General features: G+C 40.2%; 1 protein-coding gene across 2 annotated transcripts in view; it reads right to left on the bottom strand.

The window, feature by feature from the left end:
• IMPACT (impact RWD domain protein) overlaps positions 1-20580 on the bottom strand; it is a 198030-nt gene that overhangs the window by 59496 nt on the left and 117954 nt on the right. For both annotated transcript variants that reach the window (XM_086965651.1, XM_086965650.1), the window contains exon 8: positions 623-696. In XM_086965651.1, coding sequence (XP_086821777.1) covers positions 623-696 — 74 coding nt within the window. The remainder of the gene's footprint in view (positions 1-622; positions 697-20580) is intronic.

The raw sequence follows: 20580 nt of genomic DNA, 5'->3' as shown, positions 1-20580 counted from the left end.
ACAAATAAAGGAAAAAATGGTCACTACAAGCAACCAAACTCCACAACATAGTCTCACAGATACTAAAGAAGTGCAAGATTGTTATCTAAATTTGACTATGGCTGTGCTCACAAAAGGGGAAAGTCATGAGGCCCTTCCTCTAGGCTCCACACAAGATGGTGGACCACAGACAGTACAGTCCTGATTATAGCACAAATATGTGATTTGTACTCCAGAATCTGATAAATGGAGGGTAAACTGATAGAAGTTGATAAATCCTCCATGGCACTTAGTCAAACGTTAGCAGGAATAGCACAAACAATTAGGAGGATGATTTCTAGGAATCGGATTTGGGTGAAAGATAACTCTAAACGAGTTGATATGTGTAGTACTACTGAAAATACATACTTCCTTGATTGGGAAGGGCAGTCTACATTCAGAAAAAAGAAAATACCAACATTAATCTGAGGGACAAAGGAACATTGGTTAGGGAATATTCTTTCGGTACAATGTATACCATTAAGGGGATAAGGGCATGAATGGCACAATCTTGAATATAAACTTTTGAAACACAGTGAAATATGAATGTACAAATTTAAATGGAAGCAAATGTTCACTGACGGTATCTTAAACATGATCTCACCTGTATGCATATATATTATGAGTTGCACTGGCGATTTTCTTATTTTCATACAGTTTATTCAGAACCATTTTCACCTTAAAATAAAACAAAACTACTTGTTATTGCAGGAAAACCAAATATTATATTTTTTAAAGTGCAGAATATACAATTGAGACACTGGAATTCTAACATGTGAAGAAACCTGTTGGCCTAATGAAAGTAACAGGAGTTACCTATTGCACTGTATAACTATTGAATGATGCAAAATATGTTTTGAATGTAAGTGGTATACGGTCTTACTTCAGAGCAAATAATCTTTTGTATTAACATCTTGATGAAGTGTGGTCATGGCCCAATGAGGGGTGATGTTGTCTAGTTTGTGTGTGTCAGGAGGAGGAACTAGAGATATAGCTGACCGCTTAGGGTGGCTCGAGCACAGTGAAGCGATAAGTAAAACCCTCTTGCGCCGGCAGTCATCAATGAGTGCCAACACTAGCTAGCCTGAGGTTGCGTGTACAGAATGTTCTGTGTGGCAGCATGACGGCAATGAAGTAAGATTCTAAGAACGCCACAGACTGTTAAGTATTCTGATGAGATGGCTTTTAACTATTTTCTTGAACATTTCATTAAACTCTTTAAGACTGGGGTTGGTGCATTATACTAAAGATTACCTTGCAATTAAACACAAAGGATTATTGGACTGGACTATACTTCACAGTAAATAAATATATATATCATGTACAAGGTATTACAATTCTCATATGCACATACAAACGGCTACACATAAAAGGAAGTTTACAGAGTTGATTACTTTGCAGTTCTACAAATGTGAAGCACAACTATAACTCATGTTCCACAAGACAGTATATAGTGACAAACATGGGGGAAAATGCCTAGTGTACATAGGCTATATATAGTGAGATACTCATTCTTTGTATGGTTAGCTTTCAGGAATTACAAGTTCCACATCAAAGTACAGACAATTGGTTACACAGCGATACTGCTATCCATTACATTTATGCTTAGAACCCTTACTGACAAGTTGATTAGGATATCTCTTTGACTTTAGAGATCCATTAAATCCTTCAGACGTCCTTGAACAAGACAAGTGACAACATATAGATGTGGAGTCCTGTTTTCTCTCTTTTAAACGGCCCTCAACTTCATGTTTAATTAAGTTCAAGAAAATGTTATTAATAGTAATAAAAGAGTAAACCAGGTGTCAAAACAAAGTACAACGTGATAGTCTCGGTGGGGGTAGAGAAAGACAGAAAAGAATACGGCTTCAGTTGATCCTGCTCACAATGTCAGTACTTCCTGACACTGTGGCACACAACTTAAAGAAATAAGCCTCGTTATAAGGTTAAGATCAAAAAGGGAATAAATACAAATTTATTTTTTGGTTTTATCTGTATTAAAAAATAAACTCAAACGATTAAAACCCCACAAATAAAGCAAGCTCAATAAAGAACTGGAAATCTGAAAATGAGGGATGAATGAAAAATAATTCAAGAGCTTCTGAATGTTGAGTTTATCAATTTGTCCTGGACGAGAAGACCCCAGAGTTACTAGCATGGGAACTCCAATTCTAGATGTTTTTGGTTTTGGAGCCATAAAAAGAATGTTCCGACGTCGTAGTCTTGTTTAACTAGCAGTGCATCTTTATTGGGTAAGGGACTGGTGGAAAAAAGCAGATGTTTAAAAGGTCCCCCCCCCCCCACCTAAATTGAAGGGTCACTGCGATGAATGGTTGCCACATTGATTTTGTTTTTGTATAATTGTCTTTATTAGATTTTTGAAAGAGCAATACAAATCAGCTAACCATAATTAATCTCATCTGAACCCCCACTCGTGAACTCCCTCTTACCCTAACAACATCGCCAGCTTTTAAATGAACAAAACTCCTTCCCATCTCGCTAGAATTGAGACACCAAAAACTGCAGGTGAAGAAACATTTTGATGGCAACTGCTAGAGCAAGGAATGGATTTTGGTGGTTCTGCAGTTGCTAAAGGTCAATCATTCCCACTAACCTAGACGCCCACCACGATATATCTGCTTGCTGCAGTAACAGGGTTATTACCCTATGGTGACTTTCATCTGACTTAAAACTTAGGGCCTGCCAGGACGGTTCCCAGTCAAGTTTCAATGCAAGCCTGATTGTGGCGTTGGCCAAATGCAATGCCGCTTCAGACTCAGTCTTAGCGTATGCATTTAGATCACGGCTCCACAGCGCAAAATCTGGAGCAGAAGCAGTTCTCCAGGTCACAGCCATCTGTCACTTGACAAGGGCTAAGTCAATGTACTTCGCAGCTAATTTGCATGCCTTAGATCTTGTTATGAACTGGGTTGCTACACTGATGATACTACACTGGTGTAACAATAAATGTATTACCACTACACAGAATGCCACTACATCATCAAAGGTGTTACAGAAGCATTTCATTCAATTACAAAATACTAAAAGTTAATTAAGGTTTCATTAAATAATAATTATTTTTAAAAAGAGTGGGGTTAAATAGTAAATAAAAATGTATTTTAATGAATTAATTTAAATGTTAGTTATTTTATTGAAAGTTTTAAACATGAATTCAATATAAACACATTAACAGAATTATAGTCTGCTTTAAGTTTAGGATAACATTAATTTTCAATTCCATTACCAACAAATATAAATTCAGAAAAACATTACAGGTTAGTTTTGTGACTAAATTAAATTAAGGGTTAAGGTTATTAATAAGAGTTTTGTAAAGGATACCTATTTATTTTATTTCAATATAGAATAAAAACAGTGTTGCGAAAGGGTTATATTAATTTTCAAATTTTCTTAATTACATTCAAATTAGTGTTTTTAATGCTTAAATGGGAAAGCACAAAAGAGCTGGTTAATTATATATTTGGTATAAATGTATTGAAATAATTTTACTTTAATTGCACACAAAAAATCGAAACGGTTGAACAGATGGGGGCAGTAGGTCTGAAGTCATGGTAAAGCATGTTTAAAATTTACTTTAGGAAGTAGTGGCTGTCAGAGTATTAGGATACATTTTTTGCAACTAAAAGGGATCCTCCTATGTTGGTTATTAATCCACGGAAGATACGATTAAATGAACATTCCTGTGTTTGAATATTCAAGTTCATATCTATGAGAGGGGTTGCAAGGAAAGGACCACGTGAAAAATTATAATGTTAAAGTAAAAATGAGAGATCAGAGGAAGTGCGGACATAAGAAACATAAAATTGAGGAAACTGAGCAGAGCAAAGAAGAGCTAAGTAAATGTAAAACGAATTAAAGTGTTTCTTTAACCATTAAATGTCGTTAGAACTTTATAAGAGTGGAATGTTATTTTCTGACAAGGGACCAGAGATTTACCCATATAGATTATCAATTGATTTACCAAACCACAGTTTAGTCTACAGCCTGCATTACAAGTGGGCAGGAAAATGGCCTGGATGTTCCCCAACCTTGGCATTACCAATCGTGGGGGTATTATTAACTGCAGTGGAGGGGAAAATCCAGGCATTACAAGTTGGATCCTGAGGGACTCCTCAGAAATGTGGAATTAGTAGGGAATCAGTAATTCCGAGGCCAATTCCCCTCAGAATTCCTTATTTCCCCCCAGATTGTCACATAAAGCTTTTGGCTGCTGAACCTTTTGTTTGAAAATACACAGATCTGTGCAAACTCAACACAACTCATAATTTCATATGGGGCTGGTAACTGCTATTGGCGATCCTACTGGAATTGAGAGGCCATTTATAATAGGGCCTAAGAAAACTCGTGCTGTTGATCATTTTCTCACAGGGTTTCAAATGGGAACGTCTAGGACCCTTGAGAGTCAGAGAGAATGGGTGATATATTGCACTGGCAAGATAGTTTAATGGAAATCAGTAGTAGCTCCACACACTAACCAGGACAGGTTCCTTTGTGACCTGCTTCACAAATGAAAACAAAGTATCTCTTTGGTTAAACAGCCATTACTTAGCCACTGCACTCTTTCTTGGTTGGCAACTTCCCTTTTTAACTCTGGGTTGATCGCACAGGTGTTTGCTTACTGTCGCCAGCTCTTTAAAATAACCATAGTATGGGTTTTACTTGGCCCAGAAGAGTATTTCTTCTCTCAGCTGATACTTTTGGCTGTCCTGTCTGTGTACATGCCTCCTGTGGTGTTCTTCAATTGGAATTTATGAGAAACTAAACTATTTTGTATCGGAAAAGTAAACTCAATCATCACACTGTATGTAAAATTCAATTCTTTATCTCATGTCTGAATCTTATACAGGAAGTACATGTTCCTAGTACTAGAAAAGCTAATAAAGCAGGCTTGAAATGTGTTAGCACATTAGAAGCAAATCTATAACTTTGCTAACCCATATTGATGTATGTGGCTTCCCGAACATCACATTTATGCCATTGTTACCAATAGAGCAATGGGGCTTACACAGCCAACTGGTCAGGCATCTTATGAATATAGCGCAAAATGTGAACTCCACTGGTGTCTACAGATTATGAATGCTATGTTCCTTTTTAAGTAGTTTGAGCTGCACTTACAATACAATTTCAATCTTTATTTCGTTGCATTGCAACATAAAAGATAACAATAAAATGTACAGTTCATGGTAAAATATACAACAATATAACATTCATTATAATGGGCGCCCTAATACTACATTACTTCTACATTTCATCAAGTTTAACACATTAGCTAGTATTTCATCAAATAAAGGCACATAATTTACAGTTTCAGTTTGGCACAGTATCAAATATATATTAAAATGTTTAAAACAATAGAAAAGTTAAAAAGACATTAAATTGAATTTGAGCAACCAAAATTAAAAATGCGATGCCTTGGCTTTGTTCATGGTTTCGGAGAGTCTGAATAGGCAACTTTCTTTAATTTAAAATGAAAGAGATAATTTCCTTCTAATAAAATAAGTGGACAATAGAAATTTGCTAATACCGAACACGATTACTTGACTGGTGTCCGTGCTTAAGATTCTGCCAGCTTCCCTATGGGAAGTAGAGCCGATGTTACGGCACAAGGGGACTATCCACTTTTTCCTTGCTTTGTCATAACTAGGACAAAAAAACAGTATGTGGAAAATGTCCTCCCTTTGGTTATTAGTGCACAGGGTACAATGATCTTTATCAGTCTTCCCCCATCTTTTCTCAGTTACTTTTATCCTCAACGTTCCGTACCTAAATTTTAAATATAAAGATTTGGCCAGTGGAGGTTGGATTTCATCAAGAAATTGTTCGAATAGAGCCTCATTTTTTGCCAAAAGAAATTTTTCAGTGAGAGGACCGTGAGTTCTTGTATACACAGAATCGTAACTCACATATGACCAAAAGCTTAATTTGACAATTTTCTTGGAAGTTGAGTTTAGAGATCCAGGCTCGTTCCAAAAGTGTGATAATCCGAGCTTGGTAAGCCAGTTTTTTACATGCTTAAACCAGAAGATCTTATTGTCCCTATCAAGCTCTAATACTTCCTTCAGCCCGTTTTTATAGTCAGATAATTCCATGGTTGTCCATAATCTGACCCACAACAGCAATGGTCTCAATATAGCGTGCTGATCTGTGTGTTTAATGTTTAGGTCTAAGAATAGGGGTATCAGGTGGGTATTGATTGGAACTTTTAATAGTCCCCTGACAAATTTGTTCTCCAGTACTTCAAAAGTTTTTTTGCATACTGGCCCCCAGATTTCTGCCTATGGGCTGGAGACCTGAGAAATCACATTGCCCACTATTTTCAATAAGGATGGCGTTTTAAAGAAAATGACAGTCCCTTTCAACCTTTTAGGAACCACAGAAAAATGCCCACCACTTACGGATAAACATAACCCAAAGTAAAATATTTCAAAGTTCATTTCTGCTAGGAAAAGTGATCATGTGACCCACAAAACAGCAGAAATATCACCTCTCATGGTACCGAGGAATAGAAGTCATTAAAACAAACTTCAAAAACGTATAATAATCTTTTTGTGTAGAAGTATGAAACTATGAGTCACTAAAGATATTGAAGGCACCAAAAACAAAGGAGGACGATCACACTCAAATGTATGTAATTATTATAGAGTCCATAGTTACTAATGAATGGTATTATTGTTGCTCTGAAAACAATGGGCCCACTTGGATCAAACAATTGCAGTTGGTGTTCTGTGGGAATGAACTTGGCTGCCTAAAATGTGGCAGAGAAAACTGATAAAAAACGAAATCAGTATGTATCTTTTGTCAGGATGCACTAACCTGGTGCACATGATCCAATGGAAGCCATACTCTTTTCCGTCTCTCCCCACCTTCACCAGTGACCAAACATACAGGAAATGAGGGTCAGTGGTAGAAGCAGGGAAGAGAAAAAAAGAGGTACACAACACCACCACACGATCTCGATACTTCGGCTGGTCATGGGGTCTCTGGATTGTGGTGGAACCCATTCAAGGCAAAGACAAATCTTGAGTGATTTGTCATTTAAAGTACTGAGTATAACTGCAATTGTGAATTGGTATACCGGAACATTATCGCTTTGTAAGCAATTCTATTTACTTCAATAGTAGACTGGTAATTCCTGAAAACTACGTATCTCAAATATACACATGCACTATCTCAAATATACACATGCACTAGTGTTTCTCCCTATATATTGAATAACTACTCCACATTCATCACTACATATTCTCTTGTGGATCATGAGTTATAGTTTCTACTAGACTTTTATAGAATTGCAAAATAATTGTTGGTGCTATCCTGTTGTTTCCTAATCTTAGCAATTATGTGCGATTACTGAAACTCTAATACCTTGAACATGACATTCATAAAAACATATGCAATAATCCACCTTGAGAGTCCTCCCAGTTTCTAAACAGGGTAATACAATATAGCCCCACTCATAATAGTTCAGCTAAATGTTTAAGAGAATAGTTCAAAGATCATTTTCATACACAACACAACTTTGGGACACTTCTCTTTGATACAATTTTTCATTCAAAGCGTGCCTCAAAAAAGCAATGGCCTTTGCAAGGAAATCCGGACTCCACATTTGTAGAAAGATTGCCTAGCAAAAGATTGTCTTGAACTGCAAGACGAATTAGAAATAGTAATCCAAAATGGCTGAAGTCTCTCTAGAACACCAGAGAGTTTGTGGCATGCTCGGAAGTTCATTGCCTCTTACTAGGCTACAGCAGCTAACAAAAAACTCATGAGGCCAGGGTATAAATGCTAGGTTACAACAAAGGCCCTCGTAGGTATCACACAAACGATTAATGAATCATTTACATGGCCAAAAAGCCAACCACCATTAATGCTGTCACCATATAATCATAATTCAGACCACCATAATATTTTAAATGGTATTTATCTTATTCATTCACAGGAAAAACATATAGACATTTTACATCCGCTAAATTAATAAAGTCAAGTGCACAGTGTCCCCAGTGACCAGAGAAAAACAGAAAGAAAAAATATAATAAACAAATTCTTATGTTTCTCATAACAAACAACATACAAACATCAGAAAATTTGATATGCATTATCATGGCGTTACTTTGGTATGTTTATTTGTTATATGTGTCGACAATGTTTCGACCTGACAAAAAATAACCAGTTCTCATCAAGACATACATTTTAACCTGTTGCGTGCTCGTGATGGAACCACTCCGTCACGAGCCTCGGGTGGGCTGTGCTGGTGACGGAACGGTTCCGTCACGGCCCGCTCGCCGTGCCTGCGCGGCACGTTATATTAAGTGGGCGGAGCCGTGACGGAACTGTTCCGTCACAAGCACAGCCCAACGAGGCTCGAGACGGAGCGGGTACGTCAAGAGTACGGGAGTGCCGCGCGGCCCCCCCTCCCCCTTAGCACTGCAGCGGAATAGCCGCCGCAGCTAAGGGGTTAAGGGAACCATCTGGAAGATCGAACAAAAATGATTTTATCAAAAAAATGAAATTAGTCTGATATTAAAAAACACATGGGTAACGAATAGTACCTTGCACCCATAGTGGTAAAGGCTACTTAATATATAAGGTCACCCGCATGTGGTATCCAACCAATTTACTTGCTCAATGAGCAAAGGCAAAGGGTAGGCCTGTAAAAGTGAATACAAAAATGAGTAATCAAGCACATACGTAACACTAAACTGTAACCAACGGTAGACATGTACAAGGCTTTTACTCCCTGTAAATACAGCCAAACAAAACAAGGATGTAGACGAACAGCGTGTAGCGGCTCCTTAACGCAGTAGAGCAGCGCGAACCATCAGTGTGTAAATAAGCTTGTGACTAACCTTTTCCCATTTCATGCAGAAGGGAGAATGTGAGGAATTTGTAAATTCTGATTAATTTAATAATATCTGTGAGAAAGAAAGGCATTGCACTGGGCAGTAAACTGTAACATCCTGCCAATTAAAAAACAATTCTGACAGATACGGAATTTTTCTCTAGTGAACTAGGCATCTGTGATCCCTTGGATAAACTCTACATTTTTTATTTCCTCCTCAACACAGCATATGGCTCTGCTGAAGTAGTGGCGCAACAAAAACTTAGCACCACCTATAAGCAAGGTGCCATAAACTCTCTCTCCCAAACAGACTAGGAGTCGACTCACCACTGCTAACAGCTTTTTAATAAAGCAAGCGCACAGACGTTTTCATACGTACCCCTTGGACACAAAATTATTACCCTTTTAAGCTGTAAATCTTACCATTCCAGTTGCAGGTCTTAGAATGACACTTGGCCTAAGACGGCAATAACCATTACATCAGTGCTGTCACCAAGCCACAAATTTTCATAGTGCAAGTGTCAACTTTTTTTTAACAGCTACTACCCATAAAATATGTTTGTCTATCAATGTGCACATAATCATATATTCTGCAAACTTATGCAGTTATTTTCTTTCACAAAAAATAGGGACATTACATATCACCCTGCTATATAAACTGTCATCGACATAGGAGATACCCGTCCCACTGTTAGGACTGCAGAAGTCCTGGACTTGCACCTCTCGGGAAAGAAGATCCAAGTTGTAGGTGTCACAAATAAACAAATAACTAATCCTGTTTCAAAGAAAGTGCCTGTAAAAATAGGTTCATTTGAGGAAGATCACCAGTTTCTGGTATCTGATTTAAGTCCTGTAAATCTGGTGGATAGAGTTCTTTTGTGCAAGTTAAACTGCACACCGGATGGTGATGAATTTCAAATGGATGATGAGGATGTAGAATTTAAAATGGCCCGACAAGGACAGCTCATGGATTATATCCTGTATGAATAGTAGATGATTTGCTTCCTGATTTGAGAGAAACTGTAAAATCAGAAGTATGGGACTTTTCAGAGAAGGACATCGGACTAATCAAAAGGTGTAGAACCAGTCCGTGTAACAATAAAACCAAATGCAGTTTTCCCGAGAATACTGCCCTATAATCTAACACCAGAGACAGTGGTAGGAATAACACCAGAAATTTAAAACATGCTAAAACAAGGGATTTTGTCCCATGTTGTCTTGTGGTGCCTAATCCAGCAACAATACTGTTTCAGAGTCCCTGGACTGAAGAGTGGTTTACCATTGTGGATCTCCGTCAGGCCTTTTTCTCTATTCAGTTGCCCAGGACAGTCACTTCTTGTTCTCCTCATTTGTATTTGGAGATAGAATTTTGGCATGATGCCAAGTTCCACAGGGGTATACAGAGAGTCCTTCGATCTTTAATCAGATCTTGAAAAAAAAATCTAGAGACTCCGCAGATGCCTTTCAATTCAGTTGTTGAACAGTACATTGAAGACCTGCTTGTGGCATCAAGTATGAAAGAAGCTTGTAAACAGGACACAATTGCTCTTTTAAATTAACTGGCTGAGAGCGGGCACAAGATGTACCCGAGTAAACTACAATACTCAAAAAGAAGTTCTATATTTAGGAGATTTCATTGAGAAATTAATGAGAAAGGTGTTACAGGAGATGATAGAGATAATTATGAAAATGAACCCACCCAGAACTCAAAGAGATGTCAGAATGTTCCTGGGATTTTTTGGCTACTGTAGACAGTAAATAACCAACTGAAGCACAAAGATATGCCTGATTCGCTTCCGAACAACGATTGCTTGAAAGCATTTCTAGAGCTGCGAAGAAGTCTCTGTCATGCCCCAGCATTAAGAATGCCTGATTGCAATAAAATGTTCACAATGCTTTGCAGTGAGAGGGAGGGTTGCATTCTCTCAGTGCTTACTAAGTTGCATGGAGACTCTTGAAGACCTATGGAATATTTTTCAACCTTTCTTGACCCTGTTGCCGCAGGACTGCCCAGCTTCCTCGAAGCGGTTGTGGCAGTTGGTGCCAGTGTTGAGAGATGCGAGAGCATAGTGATGGGACACCCTCTTTCAGAGATGGTCCCTCACTCTGTTTAAATTAAGGTCATCTGTACTAAAACTCACTATATTATAAATATCAGACTTACAAAATACACAACAAACGCTTACTACTGATAATGTTTTTCTGAACAGCTGTCAAACACTCAATCCAGCCAAATTGTTACAGTTGCTTGAGAATTATATTGATGGAGATGAAGTTTAAGGTTCAGATTACTGGTTTCTCTGGAGTCAGACCAAGCGACCCATTTTAGGAATGAAGCCTTCAAGTGAAAAAGAGACTTCACTGTAGCTATCGTCCTGAGGCTTCGGGAACAGTCGAGCAGTTGAATAGCACACTGAAATCTCTATTGGCCAAAGTCTGTGCATCTACTTCACTGAAATGGGCAGATGCTTTACCACTGGTTTTGAGGAGTCTTAGAAGCACCCAATAGGAGAAATGAATTATTTCCACATGAACTCTTCATGGGTCGTGCTATGAGACTGCCTGCTGTGCCTACAAATGACCTTGTAACCATCATGGATGACATCATCTTTGATTAATGAAAAGGCTTAGCTGATGTATTGTGTTCTCTTTCTCATCAGTTAGGAGCTGCCATTGCCATTCCACATCATAAGCAGTGCCACAACCTTGACCCAGGCGACTGGGTTTTGGTGAAAAAGCATGTACGAAAAGGCCCCTATCAGGTACTCTTGATCAACAACACTGCTGTCAAAAGCACAGGGATACCTAATTGGGTGCATGCCTTTCACACCCAGAGAGTGAGGGATCCATATGAAGAAATAGTGTACTTTGAGCCAAATCCAAGAGCACCTGGGTCCGTACATCCAGAAGGACCAGAGAGGGGTGAAGTACAGGAATATCTCACACCTGTACAAGTTCATGAAATCTCACAAAGTGCTGTGAAAATACGCACTGAAGAAGAAGAACTGAGAACTGAAAATAAAGGAACCATTGAATTATCACCAAATAATTCGAATGATCCAGAGGAAGGGACAATTGTAAGAAGAGAAAATCCCCTATGGAGATCCAATGGCCAAATGGTAAGAGGCAATTGAGATCAAGTGTGTCAGTTGAAAGTATACTACAAACTATCATCGAAAAAACTGAATCTAGTGGTGTAAGTGAAACAGAAGAAGATAAACAGACACTAAGAAGATCCAAAAGAGTACATTTTTGCAGGTATTCTGCACCTGAATGGACTTACTACTCAGAGAATGTGCCAAATGCATCAGGTCAAAATCCAAATGAACCAAGATCAGAGACATTTGAAACTCTATGATAAGCCACACTAAAACAGTGTTGATTAAATAAGTTTTACAAAACTAATATTACAATCAAGTACTTAACATGTGTTACTTAGAGAAACTCAGAAACTGAAAAAACTGATATAAAAAATTATGAACTGTGTTTAAGACAAAAAAATAAAAGACTGAAATAAATGTACTTCATAACAGACAATAAACAAAGGTGAATAAAAAGAATTAAGAAGAATTCCCTAGGGCAAAGGTTGCAGTAGAAGAGTAGGAACAACATATTTAGAAGAAGATAGAGTAGGGCTAGGGATGTCTTATGAAGATTGTTATATATAGGCTGAATACAAATAACTGCAAGTTTATTATCAAAAGTGTTGCTTGTTTTGTAAATGTAGAAATCAAAGCAGAATATTGAATCTACTTGCTGCCTCATTCTACTCAAGGTCTGACTTTAGATAAACATGTATGTCCTTACCAAAGTAAGGTGTAGAATAGTGACTATAACCACACTAATAGTTGTTGGATTATCACATATAGTTCTTTTAGTTGGAATTAGTTTTATACCCGAGATAGAAACACTTAGATCTACACCTGCACCTACAAAACCTATGCACGCAATTGATGAGATAAAACTAAAAGCGGAATTTGTAGATTATTCAAAAGAAGATTATTTGACAAATGTTTATTCTAGATACGTTTTCTTTAAAGTTTAATCATTTAATACAACATAACAACCATAGTGGGATAGTCACTGTCCGTAACATAGTAAAATATAACTTGCAGCTGTGCCATTGTGCTTAAGTTACAATGCGTAGTGCCAGTAATTCCAGTTAACCCCATACTGGTGCCCTGATAAGAGGGTACGCTTATCTCTATAAAAAGGTCTCATCTAGCTCAGCCACTGTCCCTGGTAGCCACACTGCCAGTGGGGTACATGGTGTCTCAATCGCCTGCAGCAAGACCATTGGCATATCCCCCATTCAGCGCCAACATTGGTCACTCAGCTCTGCATCCAACTGAGGCAGTACACTCTGTAGCTTTGGTTGCAGGACACTATTATGAACGCTGCTCCACTAGCCCAGTCACTGAGGTTATGCCTCCCCTTTGGGTGCCTCCATGGTCGGCACCTCCTCCTCCTCCTCCTGTACAGTTATTTCATGTATCATATGCTCCCACTCTTGGCAATCATCCTCCAAGGGTTCGTCTGTACCGACTTCTTTCATGCATCTCAGTTCTGCCCAGGCCCATTCCAATAGGTCTTTACTCCGTGCCAGGATCATGGGTCCAGAAGGAGACAGCCATCTAGTGGCAACCCTGCACTAAGAACCAGTTAGGCAAACCTATAACGCGCCCTCCCTCCCTGGGGCAGGGGATAAGGTCCAATAGACAGTGCTTAACTGTAGTTTCAAGGCGGATATTAGTATCATGTTTCAAGTGACCAGTTACCGCCTGCCAATATTGAGTCAGACTGCCACAGCCCCATATCATGTGTGAACCCTGCTACGCCTCCCCTGCATCTCGCGCACTCGTCCGTGCTGGCAGGGTAGATTTTACTGAGTCTCGTAGGGGTCAGGTACATGCGGTGGAGGACATACAAAATGAGCTTATTTGGGTATTACAGAACACTTCCTTCACCAAGTCGCAGTGTCTGATCCACTCTGCATCCATGAAGAGTTCCGGTATTTCCGCCTCCAACCTATCTCGATAGGCTGCCTGCGGTCGGTCCTCCCTCAGGGTCCGATATATGTGGGAAACCAGTGCTTCCAACGTGCAGGTCTCCCATGGCATGGCTGGTACAATTTCCTTGCGAACCTAGTCGGGGCTGAACATCGTAAAAACTATCCTGGGCCCACCCCAAACACCTGTGCTTCTTGGAAGGTGAGACAGTACCTGCCACATATATGTCTCCAAACAGATCACATCCTTGGTCTCTCTGTCTAGCCAAGGATACTTCGCAACTAAGGTGTGCGGATTGGGGTATCCCTAGAATCAGAAGCTTTCTGTCGATCGGCGGTGTGCGGAACACCCTCCTGATGGCACTCCCCCACACCCAGGTGACTTGTTCTACAAATGAGTGAGTTCTGTTTTGCTTTGATCCTGCTAGCAATTTAGATGGCAGTTGTGCCGTTTCTGGGGTCCCAGACAAAAGGCTTTTCTACTGGTTATCTCTGTCCCAACACCATCTGGCCCCATGATGTGAATGTGACGCCAGGTAATACAGCTCAAGGTCTGGGAGTTCAGTCCACCCCACATAGGGTCAAGTTTGAGAACTGGAAGGCCAACCCTGCTGCACTTGCCCCCATAATCTAGATTAGTTCAGGAATACACTCAAGCTTTACACACTAAGGACAGTTATGTCTGTGCACACTTAACTGCTTCAGCTGCAGAAGTGGCGTATCCCCACATCCCACTTTCATATGCAATTACATGTAGTATTTTACTTTCTTTATTTTATAGACATGAGTATTTTGAATATTATTTTTCCAACTATGGCACAGTTATTTCCAAAGTTCCTCTTCTGACAAGAATGAATCCACTTCCACAAGCAAAAGGTATGAATATTGAATTGTATTTTTTTTCTAGATCTTCCACAGTTATAGACATTCTTAAGCCATACAAAAAGAATCGAACCTGTTTAATAAGTTTGTTCGAAAATAAGTAAATTTTAACATTAGAGGAGAGAAGAGCTAACATTTTCGGTAATGCAAATAAAGGGGAAGATGTTTTAAGAAATGTTTAGAAGAAAGACGATAAAAACAAGATAAAAATGATTGATCCTAAATTAAAATTAGATAGAGGACAAAAAGGGAAATTATGTGTTTATAAAAGGAGAAACCGGTTTAGAAAGAGACACATTGGGATAAGTAATTGTGAACACACCTTTGGCATTTTGGGAGGACCTATTCAAATGTTAACACGGGTAGAGGCAGTTATTCCTGGAGTCTACTGTGTGTGTGGACAGGATGACTATTGTCAGCTACCTACTGATTGGGAGGGTGATTGCTATTTAGCTTTATTATTTCCGAAAATGTATCATGTGAAAAGAATTGAGGCTTTAACTATGACACCACCACCACCCCATACAAACCTGTAGTACTAATGATGGAACACAATTAGTGGGCGTCATCTTTGGACCAATTATACCACGAGCATGAGTAGGTTTAAATAACGAGAAGATAAGAAAGTTCTCAACTGTAGTAGATAAGCTGACCACTAGTACATCTGGTATTTTTCTGACAGTTAGCACAGAATTAGTATCTTGCAAGATTGATTAGCTTTATACGTATTATTAGCTCAAAAAGGCGGAGTCTGCAAAATGTTGAAAGTTTATTCATGTTATACTCTTTTTATATTGATTCTACTTTTATGGCCCTGGTGGCTGAAATAAAGGGATCTGACATGAACAGATTCATTTGTGTAGACGAAATTGTGATGGTTTTTCAACCATCAGAGGGAGGAAATTGATGACGTGAAATTTGATTTCGCAAACAAAAGTGGTATTGTTAATAATGTGCTAAGTCTGCATTTAAATAAGTGCACATACCAAACACAAAGTTTATAGTAGGCAATCATACTTAAATATTATAGACCTAATTCGAAATAAAAGTGCTGATTTAAGTTAGCCTAACTGTCAATGCCCTGTTAACTGAGAAAACAATTAATGGATTAACACAGAAAGGCTTGTTTTTCACATTGAACAGTTGTTTGCGCACAATGTTTTTCTCCATTTTTACATATGATGTGATTTTCCATACGACTTCTGTTAACTACTGAAGACGCACTTGTTTTGTGTTAGACAACCAACAGCGAGGTTCACACTGGGAGGAGAGGAGGCAAGAGGAAGAAGGCGTCATGCAAAGAACATTCTGGATTACAAAATATCAACGACGAGGGAGTCTGCCTATTCCCAGGAGTTTACTCAAATTCCTTTGGAAGATGCAGAAGACACAAAGAAAATATTGTTGCAACATAGATTATTGTGAGTTTATTAGTGCATGTTCTTTTGGTAGCGCCAGATTTGTCCTTCTCCGACTCTCTGACTGGAGTTTCGCTGCTGAGTTTCTAATGCTTTTCGTCATGAGAGGCAGCCATATTTAGATTATGTTGCTTTTCTGTTGATTTTTGAGCTGAGATTACTTTACAGCTTATTACGCAGAGGCTTTATGCTTGCGCATTGATTCTCTCTTTAGAACTCTTTAATTGGGTATCTGAACGGAAACCTCTTTTCTTATTATTCCAATTTAATTTAGATTAGGATTTTTCCTTTCTGGAACACGCTTGTTGTATTATTAAAATATTAACCTTTATTTTAATAAATATTGTATTCTATTTTATAATTAAATATGGATTGATGAAATATATTAACTTTAAATGCTGAAACCTAAATTTTAATACTAACTTAACCAAAAATTACAAACTAAAACATATTCAAATAAAACCCTTTAACGTACACTAGTTCTCTTTATCAACTGTACTAAAGGTCTTTAATAATTGTTGCTCTGTGTTTAAGTAGATGATCGCTCCTTATTTCTCCTTGTCGACGAACAAAGGCCCATACGATCAATGGCAAGAGCTAGTTAGTGATTACAACCGAAGATTACCATATAGAAAGAAAACAAGTTACTTACCTGTAACTTTGGTTCCCCAGTATTGGTAACTTTCAAAGATTCCCATGCTTTGTATCATTCCCCATCGTCGGAATGGGAGCCTCGGTAAATAAAGAAATAACATAATCATAGAAACAAAAGAGAAAATAGGCCTAGGCCTCATCTCATTTTGTAGCATATCACCCTCTTTGTGTAAAAGAGCCCACATTTTCTGCAAGGACCAATCAGAACAGCCTCACCCCTTGGAACCTTCCTGAGAGAGCTCAGAGCCTCAGATTTTTGTAGCCGTTGTCCAAACAGCCACCATCTCAGTAAAAGGCCGAGCTTTCCCCGGGTGGGCGCATGGGAATCTATGAAAGTTACCAATACTGGTGAACCAAAGTTACAGATAAGTAACTTGTTTTCTTACCCCAGTATTGGAACTTTCATAGATTCCCATGCTTTGTATCAGAATAGCTAGCAGTAAATCACCAAAGCACATTTTGTTAAATACATGGCAACACAAAACCATATGACCATTCTTATAGCATACTTTGCTAAATTGTAACCAAGAAATAAAAACATTGCTGATACCAAAAAATTTGCTTACCAGGATGGAGGGATTGTAGGGAAAGCTCACCTCTTATTGAAAAAGATTCCTAAGGACTGCTTGACCAACAGCAGCGTTGTCCCGTCCTGCAGACTCTAGGCAGTAGTGCTTCGTGAAGGTATGTGTACTGCTCCACGTTGCTGCCCTGCATATGTCCTTGATAGCGACTCCAGAGAAAAGAGCCACCGACGATGCAACAGATCTTGTGGAATGTGCACGGACCTTTCTGTCCAGGGACTTGCCCGCCTCCTGATGGCAGAATTGAATCGCACTGGAGATCCAGCGTGAAATGCCACTCTTTGCCAAAGGAAACCCCTTCCGAGGTGCGCTGTAGGACACAAATAACTGCGATGACTTTCTAAATGGCCGTGTGCGTTCTAGGTAAAATTTCAAGCATCTTTGAACGTCCAAAGAATGTAATGTCCTTTCCGCCGAAGTAGAAGGCCGCGGAAAAAATGACTTTAAGATCATGGGTTCATTCAAATGGAATTCAGACGGAACCTTTGGGATAAATTTCGGATTGGTGCGAAGGATAAGCACATCCTTTTTAAATTGCAGGAATGGTTCGACTATTGAAAGTGCCTGGAGCTCACTAACCCTTCTAGCTGATGTTAGCGCTAAAAGGAGAGCTAGTTTCCAAGATAGGAATTTCAAGTCGGCCTTGTGAACCGGCTCAAACTGAGCTTTCATGAGTTGAGACAACACCAGGTTGAGCTGCCAAATTGGAGGAGGTGGGCGAACTGGAGGATACAGCCGAAACAAACCTTTCAAAAACTGTTTAACAATTCTAGAGGACCATAGGGACGGGCCTGAAGAAGTGCGTTGAAACCTCGATATGGCTGCCAGATTCACCTTTACAGAAGAATGTGCCAGCCCAGATTTAGCCAATGATAGAATGTATGGCAAAATTTGATGAGGCAGAGATTTGTAAGGATGGAGACCTTGTCTTTGACACCACAGGCAGAACCTCTTCCACTTTGCCTTGTATGTTTTATTAGTGCTCGAGCCTGGGACAAAACCTCTCTACACTCCTTGGGGAGATTCAGATGACGGAACTCTCTGTGTTCAGGAGCCTTGCTGTCAAGTGTAGTGACTTTGGATCCGGATGGAACACCTGGCCCTGATCCCTCGATAACAGAGATGGAATCTGTTGCAAACGAATTGGATGATCCTGGGAGAGTAGAAGGAGTTCTGTGTACCAGAACTGCCTGGGCCACGCTGGAGCAATGAGAATCATCTTGCATGACTCCGCCTTGATTTTCCTGAGTACCCGTGGTATGAGGGGAATTGGCGGAAAAGCGTAAAAGAATGCGCCGTACCAGGCAATCGAAAGTGCGTTCCCCAAAGATCCCTGATGGTGAATTTTGCTTGCGTAGAATCGGCATTTGGCGTTCTCAGGGGACGCAAAGAGGTCTATGGTCAGTGTTCCCCAGACCGAGAACACTCCCTCCAGAATGGATTGGTACAATTCCCATTCGTGAGTCACCTCTGTCTGGCGACTCAGAGCATCCGCTGTGATTTTGAGAGAACCTGCCAGGTGTTCGGCCTGCAAATTGATCTTGTGGAGAATCGCATAATCCCAGATTCTTTGAGCTTCCTTGGACAGAGTTGGAGATCTCGTTCCCCCCTGTTTGTTGATGTAGTGCATGGCCGTCGTATTGTCCGTCCGGACCAGCCCTGTTTGATTCTGAACTTTGGGAAGGAAAGCCTGCAAAGCCAACCGAATGGCCGTCAGCTCCAAAAAGTATATATGGCACTGGCGTTGTTCTGGACTCCAGTGTCCGATGACTTGAAGCTCTCGGAGCACTGCTCCCCAGCCTTCCAAGGAGGCATCCGTGGTCATGATCATAGGAAATGGAGGAATCCTGAATGTTAGCCCTTCTGCGATGTTGTCTTTCACCAGCCACCACTCGCATGCCTTTCTCATTTCTGGCGTTACTAACACCTTGTCGTCGAAAGAGCCCTCTGCTTGGCACCATTGTTTGTGTAGCTCCTCCTGCAGAGGACGCATTTGCAGCCTGCAATGCGGTATAAATGGTATTCAGGATGACATCGACCCGAGCAGGGACTTGTAGAGTTGGACTGAAAGGAATTTCTTTTTCTGCACCTGGCGCGCCGAGACTATCAATTTCTGTTGAGGCTCGTCTGACGGACGAGCTGTACATCGTCTTGTGTCTAAGATGGCCCCAAGGAATTTTGTGGACCTGGAGGGTTGGAGGACTGACTTGTTCTTGTTGAGCTAAAGGCCCAGGTGACTGAACAATTGGATGCAAGTTGAAACGGCTCTGGAAGTTTCCTTGAAAGATGGAGCTTTGACTAGCCAGTCGTCCAAGTAGGGGAAAACTTCCAGGGATTGCTTTCTGAGAAAGGCCGCCACTGGCGCTAATACTTTTGTGAATATCCATGGTGCAGACCGAAGGCCAAATGTAAGCACCTTGAATTGGAAATGGTTCTTGCCTACTGTGAAGCGTAAATATTGTCTGTGAGCTGGGTAAATTGGTACGTGGAAGTACGCATCTTCCAAATCCAGAGACACCAAATAGTCGCCTGGGTTAAGTAGACGAAGAATATCCTGGAGAGTGACCATCCTGAAAGACAGTTTGATGAGATAGGCGTTGAGCTCTCGTAGGTCTAAGATGGGGCGCCAAGTGTCTGCTGTCTTCCGAACCATGAAGAACCTGGAATAAAAGCCTTTGCCCCTCTGAGAGAGAGGTACCGGCTCTATTGCCCCCTTGATGAATAGTTGGTGGGCTTCGAGATGTAACAATCCCAGATGTTTCGTGCGGTTGGCGCCTGGAGCTCTTGTTGGAGGAAGATCTTGGAATTCCAACGTATGGCCACTCTGAACAATATTCAGGACCCACTGGTCCGAAGTTATACTCTTCCAGCTGTCCAGACAAAAAGAGATCCTGCCCCCCACTGATGTGACTGGAAGGGGAGGAACATTAGTAAGAGCCAGGAGGCCGCTATTGCCTCTTGGCATTGTCGCGTCCCTGGCGGTTCTGACGTCCTCTCTGAGATTGGCAAGAGAAAGACACCGATTGGCCGTGGCGTTGGTTCGAATATTGTCTCTTATAAGTCTGCGAAAACTGTGATGAATACCTCTGCTGGTTGTTGCCTCCATAGGAAGAGAAACCTCTGCCCCGTGCTCCTCTGAATGGGACCTTTCGATAGTTCAAC

The sequence above is a fragment of the Lissotriton vulgaris genome, chromosome 4_1, assembly GCF_964263255.1.
Source record: "Lissotriton vulgaris chromosome 4_1, aLisVul1.2, whole genome shotgun sequence".
NCBI classification, from domain to species: Eukaryota; Metazoa; Chordata; class Amphibia; order Caudata; family Salamandridae; genus Lissotriton; species Lissotriton vulgaris.
Note: the sequence above shows the minus strand (reverse complement) of the source record. Positions and strands in the feature narration are given on the sequence as shown.